Source organism: Miscanthus floridulus, chromosome 10 (genome assembly GCF_019320115.1).
Source record: "Miscanthus floridulus cultivar M001 chromosome 10, ASM1932011v1, whole genome shotgun sequence".
NCBI classification, from domain to species: domain Eukaryota; kingdom Viridiplantae; phylum Streptophyta; class Magnoliopsida; order Poales; family Poaceae; genus Miscanthus; species Miscanthus floridulus.
Window position 1 is genome coordinate 90,576,384 of NC_089589.1, and position 15,179 is coordinate 90,591,562.

The following is a 15,179-nucleotide window of genomic DNA, read 5'->3' on the forward strand; positions in this document are numbered from 1 at the left end:
ATTATAATCCAAATTTGAGACAACTGGGGTAAACTGCATGTTTTAGACTGCACAAATTAAACTACAAATGTAAAAAACATAAATGAGAAAATCAAGGTTGTTTTATTCGCTACAGTTTATTAATACAGTAATATATTATTTTAATCGAGTTCCTATTTCACACAAATGCTAAAATGTTCTTACTGATTTGCTGCAACGACATATTGCTTTAAAATTAAATATAACGGAGGAACAATTGCTAAAATCTAAAAGGAGCTTCTTACTGAGTGAACTTATTTTAAACAAACTTTGAATTATGTTTTAAACGAACTCCCCTAAGAGCACTTAACACAAGTCTGAAGGAAACATACTTCTAATCATGAGTAATTAACAGTTAAGTAAGCAGTACACCAATCAGTTTACGACATTGAGTTGTTATGAGTTATGAGGAAGTCTTTATTTAATGAAATGTCCAGCAATTCTTATGAGTTATGATGAAGTCTTTATTTAATGCAATGTCCAGCAATTATTCCATGAAGCGGAACGAGCATGACATAGTTTAGTGAAGCCATACTTACAGCTAGTTTTGATAGTGTTTGCCACCAAATTATCAGTTTGGGATGGAACCTGACGGAAGTTTTGGGCATCCATGGACAACATACTGCTTCAGTTGTTCAGAAGATGGCAAGCCCTCTAAGGAAACTAGTGCCTCACAATCATTGATGCTTAACTTAGTCAACTCCTTGCAGGAATGTAGTCTTATGGATGTTAAAGCTGAACACTTGGATATTTCAATTTCAGTTAACTCGAGCTCATCCTCCTCACTGGCAGAGTTGAAGTCAATCCTGAGATTTTTCAGACAGGGCAGACCAACCAAGGACAGTTTCTTCAGGAATGGCATCTTCTCGAATGGTGGTAGGATCCTCACTGCTGCACAATCCTGGAGATGGAGGCTTTCTAAATTTTTGAGTGAGAAATTGTCTCCTAACCATGATGGAGTAGCACCAGCATAATTGAAGACAAGAAGATGGGAAAGATTTTCATGTGGTTTAAGACCCTCCATCACTTCTTTCTGGACGCTAGTAGTACTTCCGCTTGCACTCCCCCATGTCAGTAAAAGTGTCCTCAGATGCTTTTTATCTTTAATCCTTGCACGAGTTGCATCTCCCTTCTTTGTGACAGTCTCAAGGCCGAGGATACTAAGTGATCCTCTGATTTCATTTATGTTCCCGAGCTGTGAAATCTCAAAGCCATTGGCTTCTTGAACCTGGAATTCTTTCAGTTCTTGTATAAACTTAAGTTCTCCAACTCTTGATATCTTCGAGTGCAATGATCCTGACCCCGGAACAAGCAGATAGCGTAGGTTCACAAGATTACTCATATCCTTTGGCAAATCATTTATACCACTCCAATGTTGAACATCTAGTACTTGTAGGTGGTAGAGCTTACATATAGCCTCAGGCAAAGATTTGGGCTTATCCGACGTACACCTCAGCTCTAAGTAGCGAAGATGGATTAACCTTTTTATACTGGATAGTAAAATGTCAGAATTGAATGGCATTGCTGTTAACTGGAGCACCCGGACATAACGTGCTCGCTCAAGAGTCTTCACAAACTTAGCAGAATAGTTCTCATCATATACACCTGCGAGAATTAAACTCTCCAAGCTTCCCAAGACATTATCCTGGACAGCATCTAACTTCTCTTCAAAGTCATCATTGCGTTCTATGCTCTGCTCATTGTACACCGGCTCAGTCCATATGCTAAGGTGACAGATGGACGACAGAACTGTTCGAAGATCTGATCCATCAATAATAAGGCATTTGTTAATGGAGACTTCTTGTGCAACATCATGCATTAAATCATGCACAGTATAATACTGTGACTCTCCGTATGTCTGAAAGAAGCTTCGGTCTACCAAATCTTCAAAACAGTCACTTCCTTCATCCTCCAATTTCTTTCTCTCGTTCATGACAAATCCCAGAGCAATCCATGTACGTATCAACTGTCCTTTGTCAAAATTGTAACCCTTTGGAAACATTGCACAGTAACTGAAGAGTAGCTGAAGACGATATGGAAGCTGATTGTAACTGAGCTTTAGTGCAGGTATAATGTCATCAATACTTTCTTGTAACCTCCACTCATCACTCTCTAGAATTCTTCTCCAATAAACCTCATCAATATTTCTCCTCAAAAGTGTACCAACACTTTTTGCTGCTAATGGATTGCCTTTCAATCTGGTGGCTATAGTCTTAGCAATATTCAGTAACTTTCTTTGGTCTCCTTTGCTCATTAACTTTCTTTGGTCTTGATAGTCCTCGTCACCAAATATGCATCTTTTGAAGAACGAAAAAAATACATTTTCTTTCATACCATCTAAGATAATGGGTGCTTCTATGTTGCTAGTTATCCTAGCCACCGATAATTTCCGAGTAGTTACCAAGATTATGTTACCCTTAACCTGTGTAGATCTGAGCGGGGCCAATAACTTGTCCCAACGACCCTCACTCTCTTCCCACATGTCATCCAGCACAAGTATAAATCTTTTGGTCAGATATTTGTTGATACTGTTGGAATATTGTTACACATGTATGGTAGGCTTGTATAGTTACCTATTATTGGTGTCTATCACCTCCTGTAATTCAGCCCATTGGCTTATATATAATGGCGCCCCTGGCTGTTGCCCTGTGTGGCTTTTGCCCCCAATCTGATCTTCCCACTCTAACATGGTATCAGCCGCATACCCAATCCTCTGCTTCCGCTGATCGCGCGCCCAGGCCGCGACTCTTCTTCCTCGCGCCGCCACCCCTCTCCGCGCGTGTTCCCGTCCACCCACCCGGCGGCCCACCCTCCTCTCTTTTGCCATGGCCGACGAGATCGTGCCCGATCCCACCGCGGCTCTCGCTGCAGCCCTCGCCGCAGTCCTTCCTGCCGCCGCCCCTTCGAATCCTGCTGCCTCTCTCGCCACCATCAATATCAAAACTCACCTCCCCATCACCCTGGAACTTCACCCGCCCAATTATCGTGCCTGGCGTGAGCTTTTCACCACCCTCCTCGGCAAGTTCGGCGCTGGTCACCACATCGATGGTACGCCGGTGCCTGACCCGGTCACGCCGGTGTGGACGACGACGGATTTCTCTGTCCGATCCCTCCTCTACTCGTCCATCTCTCCGAAGCTGATGAACAAGGTGATGACGCCCGGCGCAAACGCCCGCACCATCTGGCTGGCGATCGAGGCGCAGTTCCAGAACAACAAGTCGTCGCGGGCCCTTGCGTTGGAAGCGGACTTCCGCAATCTCGCGCAAGGCAACCTCTCCTTCTCCGACTACAGCGAGCGCCTCAAGTCGTACGCCGACGGGCTCGCCGATCTCGGATTTCCCGTCAACGAGCCGACTCTGGTCCTCACGCTCATTCGAGGCCTAAGTCCGACTCTTCGTCACATGGGGACCCTCATCAAATCCCGGGATCCCCTGCCGACGTTCAGCACTGCGTGCTCCATGCTGGAACTTGAGGAGGCGGATCTCAAGACCCCGCAGCCTGGCGAACAAACGGCGCTGGTGATGGCGCCTCAACCGCCGGCGCCCCAGCCGCCCGCTTCCCCTTCGGCGCCCCAGCAGTTCTCTTCTGCGCCGCGGAACAACAACAAGAACAGGTACAAGAACAAAAATCGCACTAGTGCGCCATCCTCCGGCCGGTCTGGCGCGTCCGGCGGTTTCGGCGGTTTCCGTCCGTTCCTGAACCCCTACACCGGCACCTTCCAGATGTGGCCAATGCAGCCTACCCAGGGCGTGCTTGGTCCACGTCCCGGCGTTCCGCATCAGGCCATGTTCGCTGGCGCCCCTCCCGGATTCCCAACTGCCGGCGCGCCTGCAGCAGCTGCAACGACGTCCACCACGAACACCTGGGATCCCACTGCCTTGATCAACACGCTGAACTCCATGACCCTGCAGCAACCCGACTGGTTCATGGATTCCGGCGCGTCCTCCCATCTCTCCAACGATCAGGGTATTCTCTCCTCCACTTCTCCTTCCCACACACCCACAAATATTCTTGTCGGCAACGGCTCTTCCATTCCCATCACCGCTCGTGGCAGTGTTGCTTTTCCCTCTCCTACTCGGCAATTTTCTTTATCCAACGTTTTAGTTTCTCCTCAATTAGTCACAAATCTTATTTCCGTGCGCAAGTTTACCATTGACAACCTTGTGTCTGTGGAATTTGACCCGTTTGGTTTGTCTGTGAAGGATCTCAAAACTAAGGCGCTTCTCTATCGGTGCAATAGCTCCGGCGATTTGTACCCTTTCTTCACGCCACCCACCTCCACTCGTGCAGTGTTGCTGGCTCTTGCAGAAGACATTTGGCATCGTCGCCTCGGCCATCCCAGCGCCAAAGTTCTCTCTCAATTGAAGTCAGCCAACGCCATCTCTGTCGCCCCAAATAAAACACCTGCCACTCCTTGTCATGAGTGTCAGTTAGGAAAACATTTTCGTTTGCCGTTTTCTACATCTTTAACGCGCACTCAGCGCCCTTTTGAGATTATTCATTGTGATTTGTGGACTTCTCCGGTTCCCAGTGTGTCTGGCAATAAATATTATTTGGCGTGTTTAGATGATTTCACTCATTATCTCTGGACATTTCCCTTGAAACTGAAATCTGACACTTTTTCCACTATTCGCGATTTTCACACCTACGTGTTCACACATTTTCAGTGTCGTATCAGTTTCCTCCAATGTGATAATGGTCGTGAATTTGATAACCACGCTGCTCGCTCATTTTTTCTTTCCCAGGGAATTCGGTTCCGACTCTCTTGCCCACACACTTCACCACAAAATGGAAAAGCTGAGCGTGTCATCCGCTCAATCAACAATATTCTTCGAACATTGTTGATTCAAGCCGGTCTTCCTCCCGCCTTCTGGGCCGATGCCTTACATACAGCCACCCACCTCTTTAACCTCCACCCCACAAAGGTCCTTAAAAATCTCACTCCACACCAGGCTTTGTTCGACTCCAAGCCGTCCTATTCCCACCTCCGGGCTTTTGGATGTCGCTGCTATCCCAACCTATCGGCTACCACTCCTCACAAACTTGCGCCACGATCCACCGAGTGCATCTTTCTCGGCTACCCCTCCGATCACAAGGGCTACCGTTGTCTTGATCTCAAGTCTAACAAAATTATCACATCCCGGCATGTCGTGTTCGACGAGATCACATTTCCTTATGCCGCTCGTACTAGCACCCTTGCCTCTTCGTATTCGTTTTTGGATGACTTTGCAGATGATGATACGGTGCTCCCTGGTGCTCCTGCACCTCTGCCCAGCGTGCTCGGCTCACTGCCGGCAGGAGGACCGCCTAGCACACCTGGATCCACGGCGCACGGGCCTGCCCCGTCGCCTGACGCGACCGAACCGGCGCCATCCTCGTCGCAAGCTGCTGCAAGAATGCCGGCGTCGCTGACCGGGCCAGCCCCGATGCACGGCGCGCCCGGTTCAACGTCAACGTCGCACGCCACGTGCGGCCCCTCCACGCACGGCGCTGCTGGTGCGGGCACCTCTTCATCGGTGCCCACAGACTACAGCACCAGGCCGCCTATAACAGCTGTCTATACTCGCCGTCCACGTCCTGTGGAACTGTCCATCGAACAGCGCGATCCCGCGCCGGCACCACCTGCTCCTCAGCAGAACTCTCGTGCATCTGCTCCTGCGCCGATTCCAGTCTCTCAGCGGTCTTCAGAAGCTCAGAAAGTACCCATTCCACCTATCTCCAATGACCATCCAATGGTTACTCGGGCCAAGAGTGGGTTCCGCACTCCAGCCACTTTTCAGGTTGCCGGACCATCGCCCATTCCAACATCCTACAAGCAAGCTCTTGCTGATCCTAATTGGAAGAATGCAATGGTTGAAGAGTTCAATGCTCTCACGGCTAACAGGACTTGGGATCTAGTGCCTGCCCCACCCAATGCCAACATTGTTACTGGAAAGTGGATTTATCGCCAAAAGCTTAAGTCTGATGGGTCACTGGATCGTTATAAAGCCCGTTGGGTGCTTCGTGGTTTCTCTCAGCAACCAGGTGTCGATTTTGAGGAGACTTTTAGTCCGGTGGTGAAACCTGCTACGATTCGCGCTGTTCTTTCTCTGGCAATCAGCAGCAACTGGTCTATTCATCAACTAGATGTGAAGAATGCCTTCTTAAATGGTACTCTGGAAGAGACAGTTTACTCTCAGCAGCCATCCGGGTTCATTGATCCAACCTTTCCACAACATGTTTGCAAGTTGAACAAGTCACTGTATGGACTTAAACAAGCCCCACGCGCTTGGTATACTCGCTTCCAGTCTTTCATCCTCTCTACTGGATTTTGCAGTTCCAGATGTGACACCTCCTTGTTCATCCGCAAGACTGGCAATGACATTGCGTACTTGCTACTGAATGTGGACGACATCATTCTGACGGCCTCCTCCTCGGCCCTGCTTCAGCAGATCATTGCCTCCCTTCAACAGGAATTTGCTATGTCCGATCTTGGTGAACTTCAATATTTCCTTGGCGTCACTGCATCCCGGAATACCTCTGGTTTGCTGTTGACTCAAGATAAGTATGCCTTGGAGCTTCTTACCCGTGCCAAGATGCAGCACTGCAACCCCTGTGCCACTCCCATTGAAGTGAGCCCCAAGCTACCTGCAGAGGCGGGTCCTCCAGTCGCCGACGCCTCCCTCTATCGCAGTCTAGCTGGTGGTCTTCAGTACCTTACTCTTACACGGCCTGACATCGCTCACGCCGTCCAACAGATCTGCCTGCATATGCATGATCCGAGGGAGGAACACTTCTCTCTTCTGAAGCGCATTCTTCGCTACATCAAGGCACTATCAAGTATGGTCTTCAGATCACTCGCAGCTCCTCTCATGATCTGCTCATTTACTCCGATGCGGACTGGGCGGGCTGCCCCGATACTAGGCGCTCTACCTCCGGCTTCTGTGCCTTTATTGGCGATAATCTGGTGTCCTGGTCTTCCAAACGGCAACAGACAGTCTCTCGTTCGAGCGCTGAAGCTGAATATCGCGGCGTTGCTAATGCTGTGGCCGAAGCATGTTGGCTCCGCCAACTTCTTGCTGAACTTCATCGCCCGTTGTCTAAGGCTACGGTGGTTTACTGCGACAACATTAGTGCTGTATACCTCTCCACCAACCCGGTTCAACATCAGCGCACCAAGCACGTGGAAATTGATTTGCACTTTGTGCGTGATCGTGTTGCTCTCGGGGAAGTTCATGTTCTACATGTTCCAACAACACTTCAATATGCGGACATCTTCACAAAAGGACTGCCTACTGTTGTCTTCCAGTCCTTCCGATCCAGCCTCAACGTCCGATCCTCTCCCGGTTGATACTGCGGGGGGCTGTTGGAATATTGTTACACATGTATGGTAGGCTTGTATAGTTACCTATTATTGGTGTCTATCACCTCCTGTAATTCAGCCCATTGGCTTATATATAATGGCGCCCCTGGCTGTTGCCCTGTGTGGCTTTTGCCCCCAATCTGATCTTCCCACTCTAACAGATACCACGCTGAAGCACAGTGAGATTCTTAGTATTTTTTAACTCACATTCAGGTATTTGTTCCAGAATCCCTTGTGTAAGCTTAACTTCATCAAAGTTGGCAGATACGTAGATCCAGAACATCATGTCGAATTGTGCTTTTACTTCTTCGTACACCAATTGAGCAAGTGTTGTCTTCCCAACACCACCAGCACCAACTATTGGAACAACTAAAAGTTCTTGATCACTCGACGCGGCACTATTAATTAGTTTTAAAATATCTTTCATTTCTTCCCCTGGGATTACCTCATATCTAGGATTTTTGGTAAAGTTCTCCACAGTCTCACGTTTGTCCGAACTTGCATCTTGAGCAGCTTTTTTAATTGAATCCAGTTTATCTAGCAAGAGAGCATTGTGAACATCATTGCAAATGCTATGCAGATGTTCCACAGTATCTCTAATCTGTTTTATGTCTGTTCTATTGTATTTTGGCTTTGACTGCCCAGATTCAGTAAGGGGTAAATTCATTTTGGATAATGGATTGCGGCTCTTCTGGTTCTTCTTGACCTGCACAACAAAATGGAAAGTGGTAGCTAGGATGTCGAAGGATACAAATGAAATCACTATACCATATAATGGAATGGGGTCACAATGGGTGATATTCAGATCAAGATTTTACCGACCACAAAATCATTAATATAGTGGAAATCGAAAATAGAGCTGCGATAGCACTTATGAGAGGATGGTTCATTAAGCGTCCAAGGATCGACTGTAGGATGCTTAAACTGAAGGGGCTTTTTCCCATGCTGAAGTCAACCGATTGGGAGATCCATGATCCTATAATAGACCACCTTACTAACCGGATCTAAAATGCACATAGAACAGCTTATTATTTAATTGTGGCATGGTAATCCTAAAACAACTGCCACATATGACCACGCTCACTGACAAAGTGCCATCCAGGAGTTCCAGCACGCAGATACACAAATAGTTAGTAGCATCACCTAGCGATTACACTCACATTACTGATCGTCATCAACAGGCAACCATTTGGTGACTACCTACCACCTCTTTGTTTTTGGATATTTTCTGGTTTCTTTTCGGTAAAGGTTTGAGGGCCCATGTCCTGTCTTTTTATTCTTATATGTGCATCTGCACAGAAAATTCATCTGAAATAACATTTTTTATAAAGTATATGTATGAGTCTCAATAAACTTATTGCCAAGGCTATATATTAGTCTGGTTAAAAATTGCGTCTGAAGTCTCACAATATATGTCAATTCCATATACTTGAAAATTCCATTTCATTATGTGTATATATTGAAGAAATCAAGAGTTAGTATTTGCAACATGTACAATTTTTATTAACACTAACTTAACATGGTAAAAGTTCTCAGTATATATATATATATATATATTTTCTTGCAGAAGCATATCGTCCTCTTGGTTCGCAGTCCAATTCGATTTCACCTTCCGCTACAAAATTAGATTTCAAGTGAACACTATGAAGTTTTGTTTCATTCTGTTTGGACATGGTCTGGACTCTACAATAGGAGTTGAATAGGACTTAAGTACTGATTGCGAGTCCATATGTAGGAATATCTACCATATGGGAATTTCAGTCCTTATTTCCTCCTATAATTAAGGGGTGTGGCTCTCAGGAGAGACTCCGATTACTATGTAAACAAAGTTTTGCAATGTGAAGCATAAGCATATTTTGAGAAAATCTTACAAATTGATGGCCCACATGTAGAGCTGTCAAAAAAGCTTCACTGGAAAGCTAATCACTGGGCTTTGCCCTAGGATCAGGTGTCTAATAAGTTACTAATAGTTAAGACTCGTAGTACTCCTTTCACAATCAACCCTCATCCATCCAGATGTTGACATCATCTAATTTATCTAGCTACTTAGCTTTTATTCTTTTCTTTTTTTTTGACAACAGGTAGTTACTATTACCCTGCTTTTTGGAGAAAGCCAAAGGAGTGAAAGGACAGAACAGAGTTTTTACTTTATAAAACTGCAAAAATGGTATTTTATTGAAGTTACAGTTGCCCCATTTTTTTCTTAGCCAAACTTAAACTCACCCAAGCTTTCCTGTTGCAGCAAACTAAACAACTATCCGTACCTAAAAACTGCTAGTCTGTGACACGAACAAACATTAGTCTAGCAACCTATAGATCTTTTTAGTTTTTGCGAGGATAAACTTAGAGATTTAGCTAAACGCTCCAAAAAAACATTTAGTCTGCAAATGAAAAAAAAAATAGATTTCGAGTGCTGAAAGAAGAAAACTGAATCGCATCCCCAAATTGCGGAAGTAGCAGTGTATACCTTTTTCTTGACGTCGTAGTACTCGAGCTCGTCGAGGTGCCTGGCCAAATCGGTGGCTAGCCGCTGCACCCGGTCGATCTGCGGAAGTAGCTGGTCGTTCCCAATCTTGGTCCCTGCGGCGGCACCGGCGGGCACGGCGCCGAGGACGAGCCTGGCTCGCTGCAGCGCATAACTGAGGGAGCTGGCCTCCGCTTCCAGGCCCTCGGAGCCCAGCAGCTTCTTGATGGCATAGTCACTGAGCCGGTCCAGGAGCTTGTTGATCAGCCATGTCGCCGCCCTAGAAGCAAGGACGATATCCATTGCCGACGATGCACCAAGGAGGGGAGAAGGGGGCAGGGCCTGAGGGCAATGACGCGTAGCATACAGGCGCCCGTCAACCTTCCGGCGTGTGGGAGTTTGGACAGATTATGGTCACGTTTGGATCAAGTACTAAAAAAAAAATTAGATACTAAAATTAGTATTTGTAGACCCAAAGCAGACATGCTAATATATCTACTAATTATTAGCAAAAGTGTGTTAACTATTGGTTTTATTTGCATGTTTAAAGTTGTTAATAGAAGTTAGCGGCTCTGTTCGGCTGCCATGTATATGTTATGTCATAATATTTTTTTCTCTGACAAATTAGCTATACAAATCAGCACAAATGACTTATAGACCAGTCGAACGGAGCCAGCAATAGTTTATATGCACCTTCCTAGATTTTGAGAAGCCGAGTCATTGCCGGCTGGGGGACCATCGATCAAAATGTTTCTCCTATAACTAGACTAAAACTCTGTTCGTTTCGACTTATTTTACTGATAAGCTATAGCTAAAAGTACTGTTGACGGGTTTAGTGTGAGAGAAAAATATTATTCATTGGCTAATAAGCTATGGATTATAAGTCAAATACGACCAAGCGAATAGGCTGATTTAATATGGGTCGAAGGATTGACTTAAACGTTATTGCTTGAGCGGCTTCAATTCATTATTAAACCACCTATTAGCAGATGGATTCAAACAACTCCCGCTAAAAATTAGCAGCTATTAGCTATTGACTAGCTATTTTTTAGTGATAATGGATCCAAACAGGGCCTATAGCAACATTGTGTTAATTATTTGTGCCAGTCAAATTTTATTTGTACATTTTTCCTAAAATAATATTATTTTAAATAATGTTACATTTTTATTAATTTACACCATATTACCCGGTCTATATGGGCAAAATAACCCCTACACTTTCACTTCCGAACGACCTGTAGCTAAAGATGAACATGCAGCTCGTAGCCCGATGGCATGAAGCACGGTTTTTTGGCCCAACCCCGTGCACAGGGTCATGCTTGGCCACTGTTCAGGCATGTCGGGCAGCACGGCCCGGCACGACAATTAAAGGTAGTGTCGGCGCGAAAACGTGGGAACGCACCGAGAACACGCAGCAAGCCGGAACGATCCAGAGATCTGCTTGGCTTCAACATAGGACCAGTTAATCTTGTGAATCTTGAAGACATGTCAGTCAATTTGACCTGCAATTGACGAGGAGAGAAAGTTTATCAATAATTTAGGGTGGAACATACCGGTTTTGTCCAGATAGTTCCAAGTGTGCTGCTTCGGGAGCAGTCAAATGGAAAAAATCGACTAAATAGCCGATACGAGAAGAAATCGACTGTTAAGGACTATGATACTCGTGGGTCATGATTGATTTATAATAACGAGTGCAATGCATCTAGTTTTAATGATCCTTTCCCTTGAGCTATTAATATGTACGCGTTAAAGATACATCATTGGCTAAATTAGATTTAATCAATACGTGGTGCAAAGCCAATGAATTTGGTAAAAAGGGATATACCACGCAAACAATCGACTGTTTAATATAAACAGATCTACGAACTTTCTAGATCTAATTTATTACCATCAACATTGAGGTTCGACCGGATCGATGTAGCTATGATGATGATAATAATCTAAAACCAGAAAATCCATAAAATCGACTATATGTCAACAGGTTCATGAAAGCGTGCCATATCTGTAAAAGCACAGGCGAATCGGCTAAAATAGCCGATGCATGCATAGCAAACAAACAAAGTACATATCTCGATCACGAACAAAATCACTGATCGATAATCTCTAATCTAAAGTCTTAACAGTGAAGTTCGACCGGATCGATGTTGCTATGGTAGTATCATTAGATTAGAGCTCATTAACTAGTGAGTTTATCCGAGATCAAAACATGTCTTTGAATGCATACTATGCTTGATTAGAATAGAGATAAAATAGTCGATCTAGCAAAATTAAACTATCAATTATGAGATTCATAGTGTGACCAGACTGGAAGACGACCAATTATGATGATATGATGTCGATCTATCTCTATTTCAATCAGATGAATTGTTATGATTAATAGAACATTAATTATAACAAGATCGATAACTGGTGAATCAACTAAAACAGAAAGGAAAATCTTACTAATCTTAGCCGATTCAGTAACTGGTGATATTGTATTAAACAACAAGTTGTTCAACACAAGATCGATAACTTTGATCTATATTATGATTCGTAAGAGATCAATCCGCTGATGCAGCCTTACAAATAATGATACGGATCGATAACTAACTTATACTAAATCTCATAAGAGGTCGGCCGAACCGATGCAGCCTCACAAACAAAAGTATAAGCCATGATGGTACTCACAGACAAGCTAGAGGTCGACCGGATCGATGCAGCCCTGCTTGTTGAAGAACTCATCGAGATCTATAGTACTCCTACTCCTAAGGGCTGGCATGAAGACGAAAAAGTAATTGATATTGATTGATTGGTTGTTTTTTACAATAGTTGGGGTCCAATATTTATACCTGGAAACTAAACATTAATCATACTCAAATACGACTCATTACAATTCTTGGAGTAAAAGAAAACATTCCTAACTTAAGATAACTTAGACCCTAACATTTTTCTTTTTATAGAGTCTGCCATGTCCCCCCCCCCCCCCCGACGCCATCTGTACGTAGTCCATTGATGTTGTCTGCTAACATCATCTATAAAAATAGTCAATTCCGACACTGCATCAAAACCAGCTGATATCGATTCACATCTAATCGATCCCTTAATGATACAATCTTATAAGCTTCGAGTTCCCACGTTCTTCTTTCCCAAATTTTGGTGTAAACACATGCCCCCAATTTTGGGATAAAAATATTTTTATTCCAAAATTACCAAGTCTGTACCACCGATGGGTCCGTAGTCACGGGTAGAGAACCTTGATCTGGGGCCTACTATTTGTCACATTCACCAACATCCTTGCCTACTTATGAGCCTACACTTCAAAGCTTCACGAGAGCACTATTGCTTCATGAGCGCTTGGATTCAATCTTCCATACCGACTATAAATGTATATCCGACTCTAGTGAGAGCAACCCAACAATTCAGTTATGTTTCTCTTCTGCTTGCCTCCTCGAGTGCCCTTGGCTCTACTAGACCCTACATGGTCTAATCCCTTACTATAAGGATCTTGAGTGATTAGAAGAATTCTTGTGCATAGGTTGATTGTGTCACTCATTTCAGTGCCTTATCGAGCAAGAGGATCAGCTGTTGCGGTTAGAAGAATTCTTGTGATATCACCTGAGTATTTGCACCATCAGTGCAGAGCTATTCTAGTGTTTGCAAGGGTTCAAATGTGTGGACACCTTCCCCTTATTCACTCTATCAAATGCTCATGCCAAGAAATCGGTGGGATATATGGGCATCCTTTTAGCAGGCGGTCTCCTCTCTCCCCTTATGTTACTTCTATCAGCAGGCTAATATGACTTGGTCCATGATGACCTTTGGCCTTGTGGGGATCCAGACTCCCTTCAATTCAATGAAGTCTTAGTGGGTCAAACGTCGGTTAATGTAAACCTTTTGTATCAATCCCACGATATCTATAATTATGGGAAGCAATAATTCTGAATTCGTTGTGCTTCCATGAACCGTTCCCTGAATTTCTAGAGTGTTGATCCATTTCTATAACTGACTTTAATTCCATAACCCCAACGAAGTCTATCTTCTCATCTCCCAGGCTATATATACGGGCTATGGTTGTGGATCAAAAAACAACCTGCTTCGTCCCAAACCTTTTGTGTCTTTGGTGCGATTTGCTTCCTAATAGGTTCGAAGACATGAAAAACGGCAAGAGGTCTGCTGAAGAGTCCCTTGACGAGTATGTGCCACCACACCAGCGTCTTCGTCACCAGAAGAATACAACCTATGATCTTGGGTGGATGGGCTTTCATCTAAACGCGCTGCAAGACGCTCTCACAATCTCATAACATAGGGCCAACTCCACTCAAGCGAGGCTGGCCAAGGCCAAGACCAGAATCATGGGTGAGATATCCACCACAATTCTCTGTTCTCTTAGTTTTGTTTTCAAGATCTTGATTATCCCTTCTATGAATCCTTTTAGACCTATCGGCCCAGTTGGAAAGCCTTCGATCAGCTACAGAGTATGCGATAGGATTTGTCAACGCTAGGGGTGCCATACCAGTGGTTCGCCTGTACAATGTCCCAAACCGCTCTAGAGAAGTTGCCCTTCACGGTGTTCGTCATGGCGCTACCATGGCATTGCCTGTTGCGCAAGCTCGCTCTGGTCACGAGCTTCGACTTCTTCCCCATGGTTTCCCAGTCACCGAACATCCTAAGGACCATGAGCTCCTGGTCAAGGACTTCTTCAACACTGCCAACTCCATAGCCTTCGCTTCCCAGGCCAAAGACATTGTGAACAAAGTGTTCCTCGGCTCTTAGTTTGCAATAGGAGAAGCTAGCAAACAATTTCTTCATTTTAAAGTGACTCCCCTTTTGCCCTGTCCTTATGTTTTACAAAAGTGAGAAGCCGATCACAATCAAAACCTTGTAATCATCGGTTGTTAAGTTCTTTCAACTCTTAATATGCCACAATGCAACTCTGATTTTTCCAAGGAAGAACGATTGTATACCCACACACCAATTTGTAAGGAGAGCGGTTATCTGGCCTATTGCATGTCTCCTCGAGGCTCAATAGAATAGCCGTTTCAAATTAGCTGATTTCAACTTCTGATTCGGTCTGACTCGATTAAATCTGAAAATGGCTCTCATGGTAAAACTTTTTGAATTCCTTCCCGATCATCAATCATCGTGTTTTCCCTCGGTACTGGCAGAATGACGCTCCCTCTTCCATTAATTGGGCCTGCCTTTGCATATTCCAAGATATCGACCATCCCGTCTCCGTGGATATAAATACTGGCCAAGGGCTCTAGCTTCAAGCACATCTACACTTGCAACCGCCTCTGTTCTCTACACTTCTCCACCTTCACAAACCCTGTAGCAGTTTTCTTCTTCCTTTCTGTAGATCCAACCAAACCCTATGGC

At 44.8% G+C, this 15,179-nt stretch overlaps 1 protein-coding gene across 1 annotated transcript; it reads right to left on the reverse strand.

The window, feature by feature from the left end:
* Positions 1-557: 557 nt before the first annotated feature.
* LOC136486862 (disease resistance protein RGA2-like) lies at positions 558-10,220 on the reverse strand. Its single transcript, XM_066483906.1, has 4 exons — positions 9,828-10,220; positions 7,529-8,066; positions 4,916-4,919; positions 558-2,546 (listed from the first exon to the last, which is right to left on the reverse strand). Exons 1-4 carry the CDS (start codon positions 10,125-10,127, stop codon positions 590-592), a joined length of 2,799 nt encoding a protein of 932 aa, XP_066340003.1. The 5' UTR covers positions 10,128-10,220; the 3' UTR covers positions 558-589.
* Positions 10,221-15,179: the final 4,959 nt, after the last annotated feature.

Coding starts and splice junctions, on each gene's coding strand:
- LOC136486862 (XM_066483906.1), bottom strand. CDS start 10,127: ATGGATATCGTCCTTGCTTCTAGGGCGGCGACATGGCTGATCAACAAG. Junction 8,067..9,827: donor ACTACGACGTCAAGAAAAAG/GTATACACTGCT, acceptor TTTGTTGTGCAG/GTCAAGAAGAACCAGAAGAG.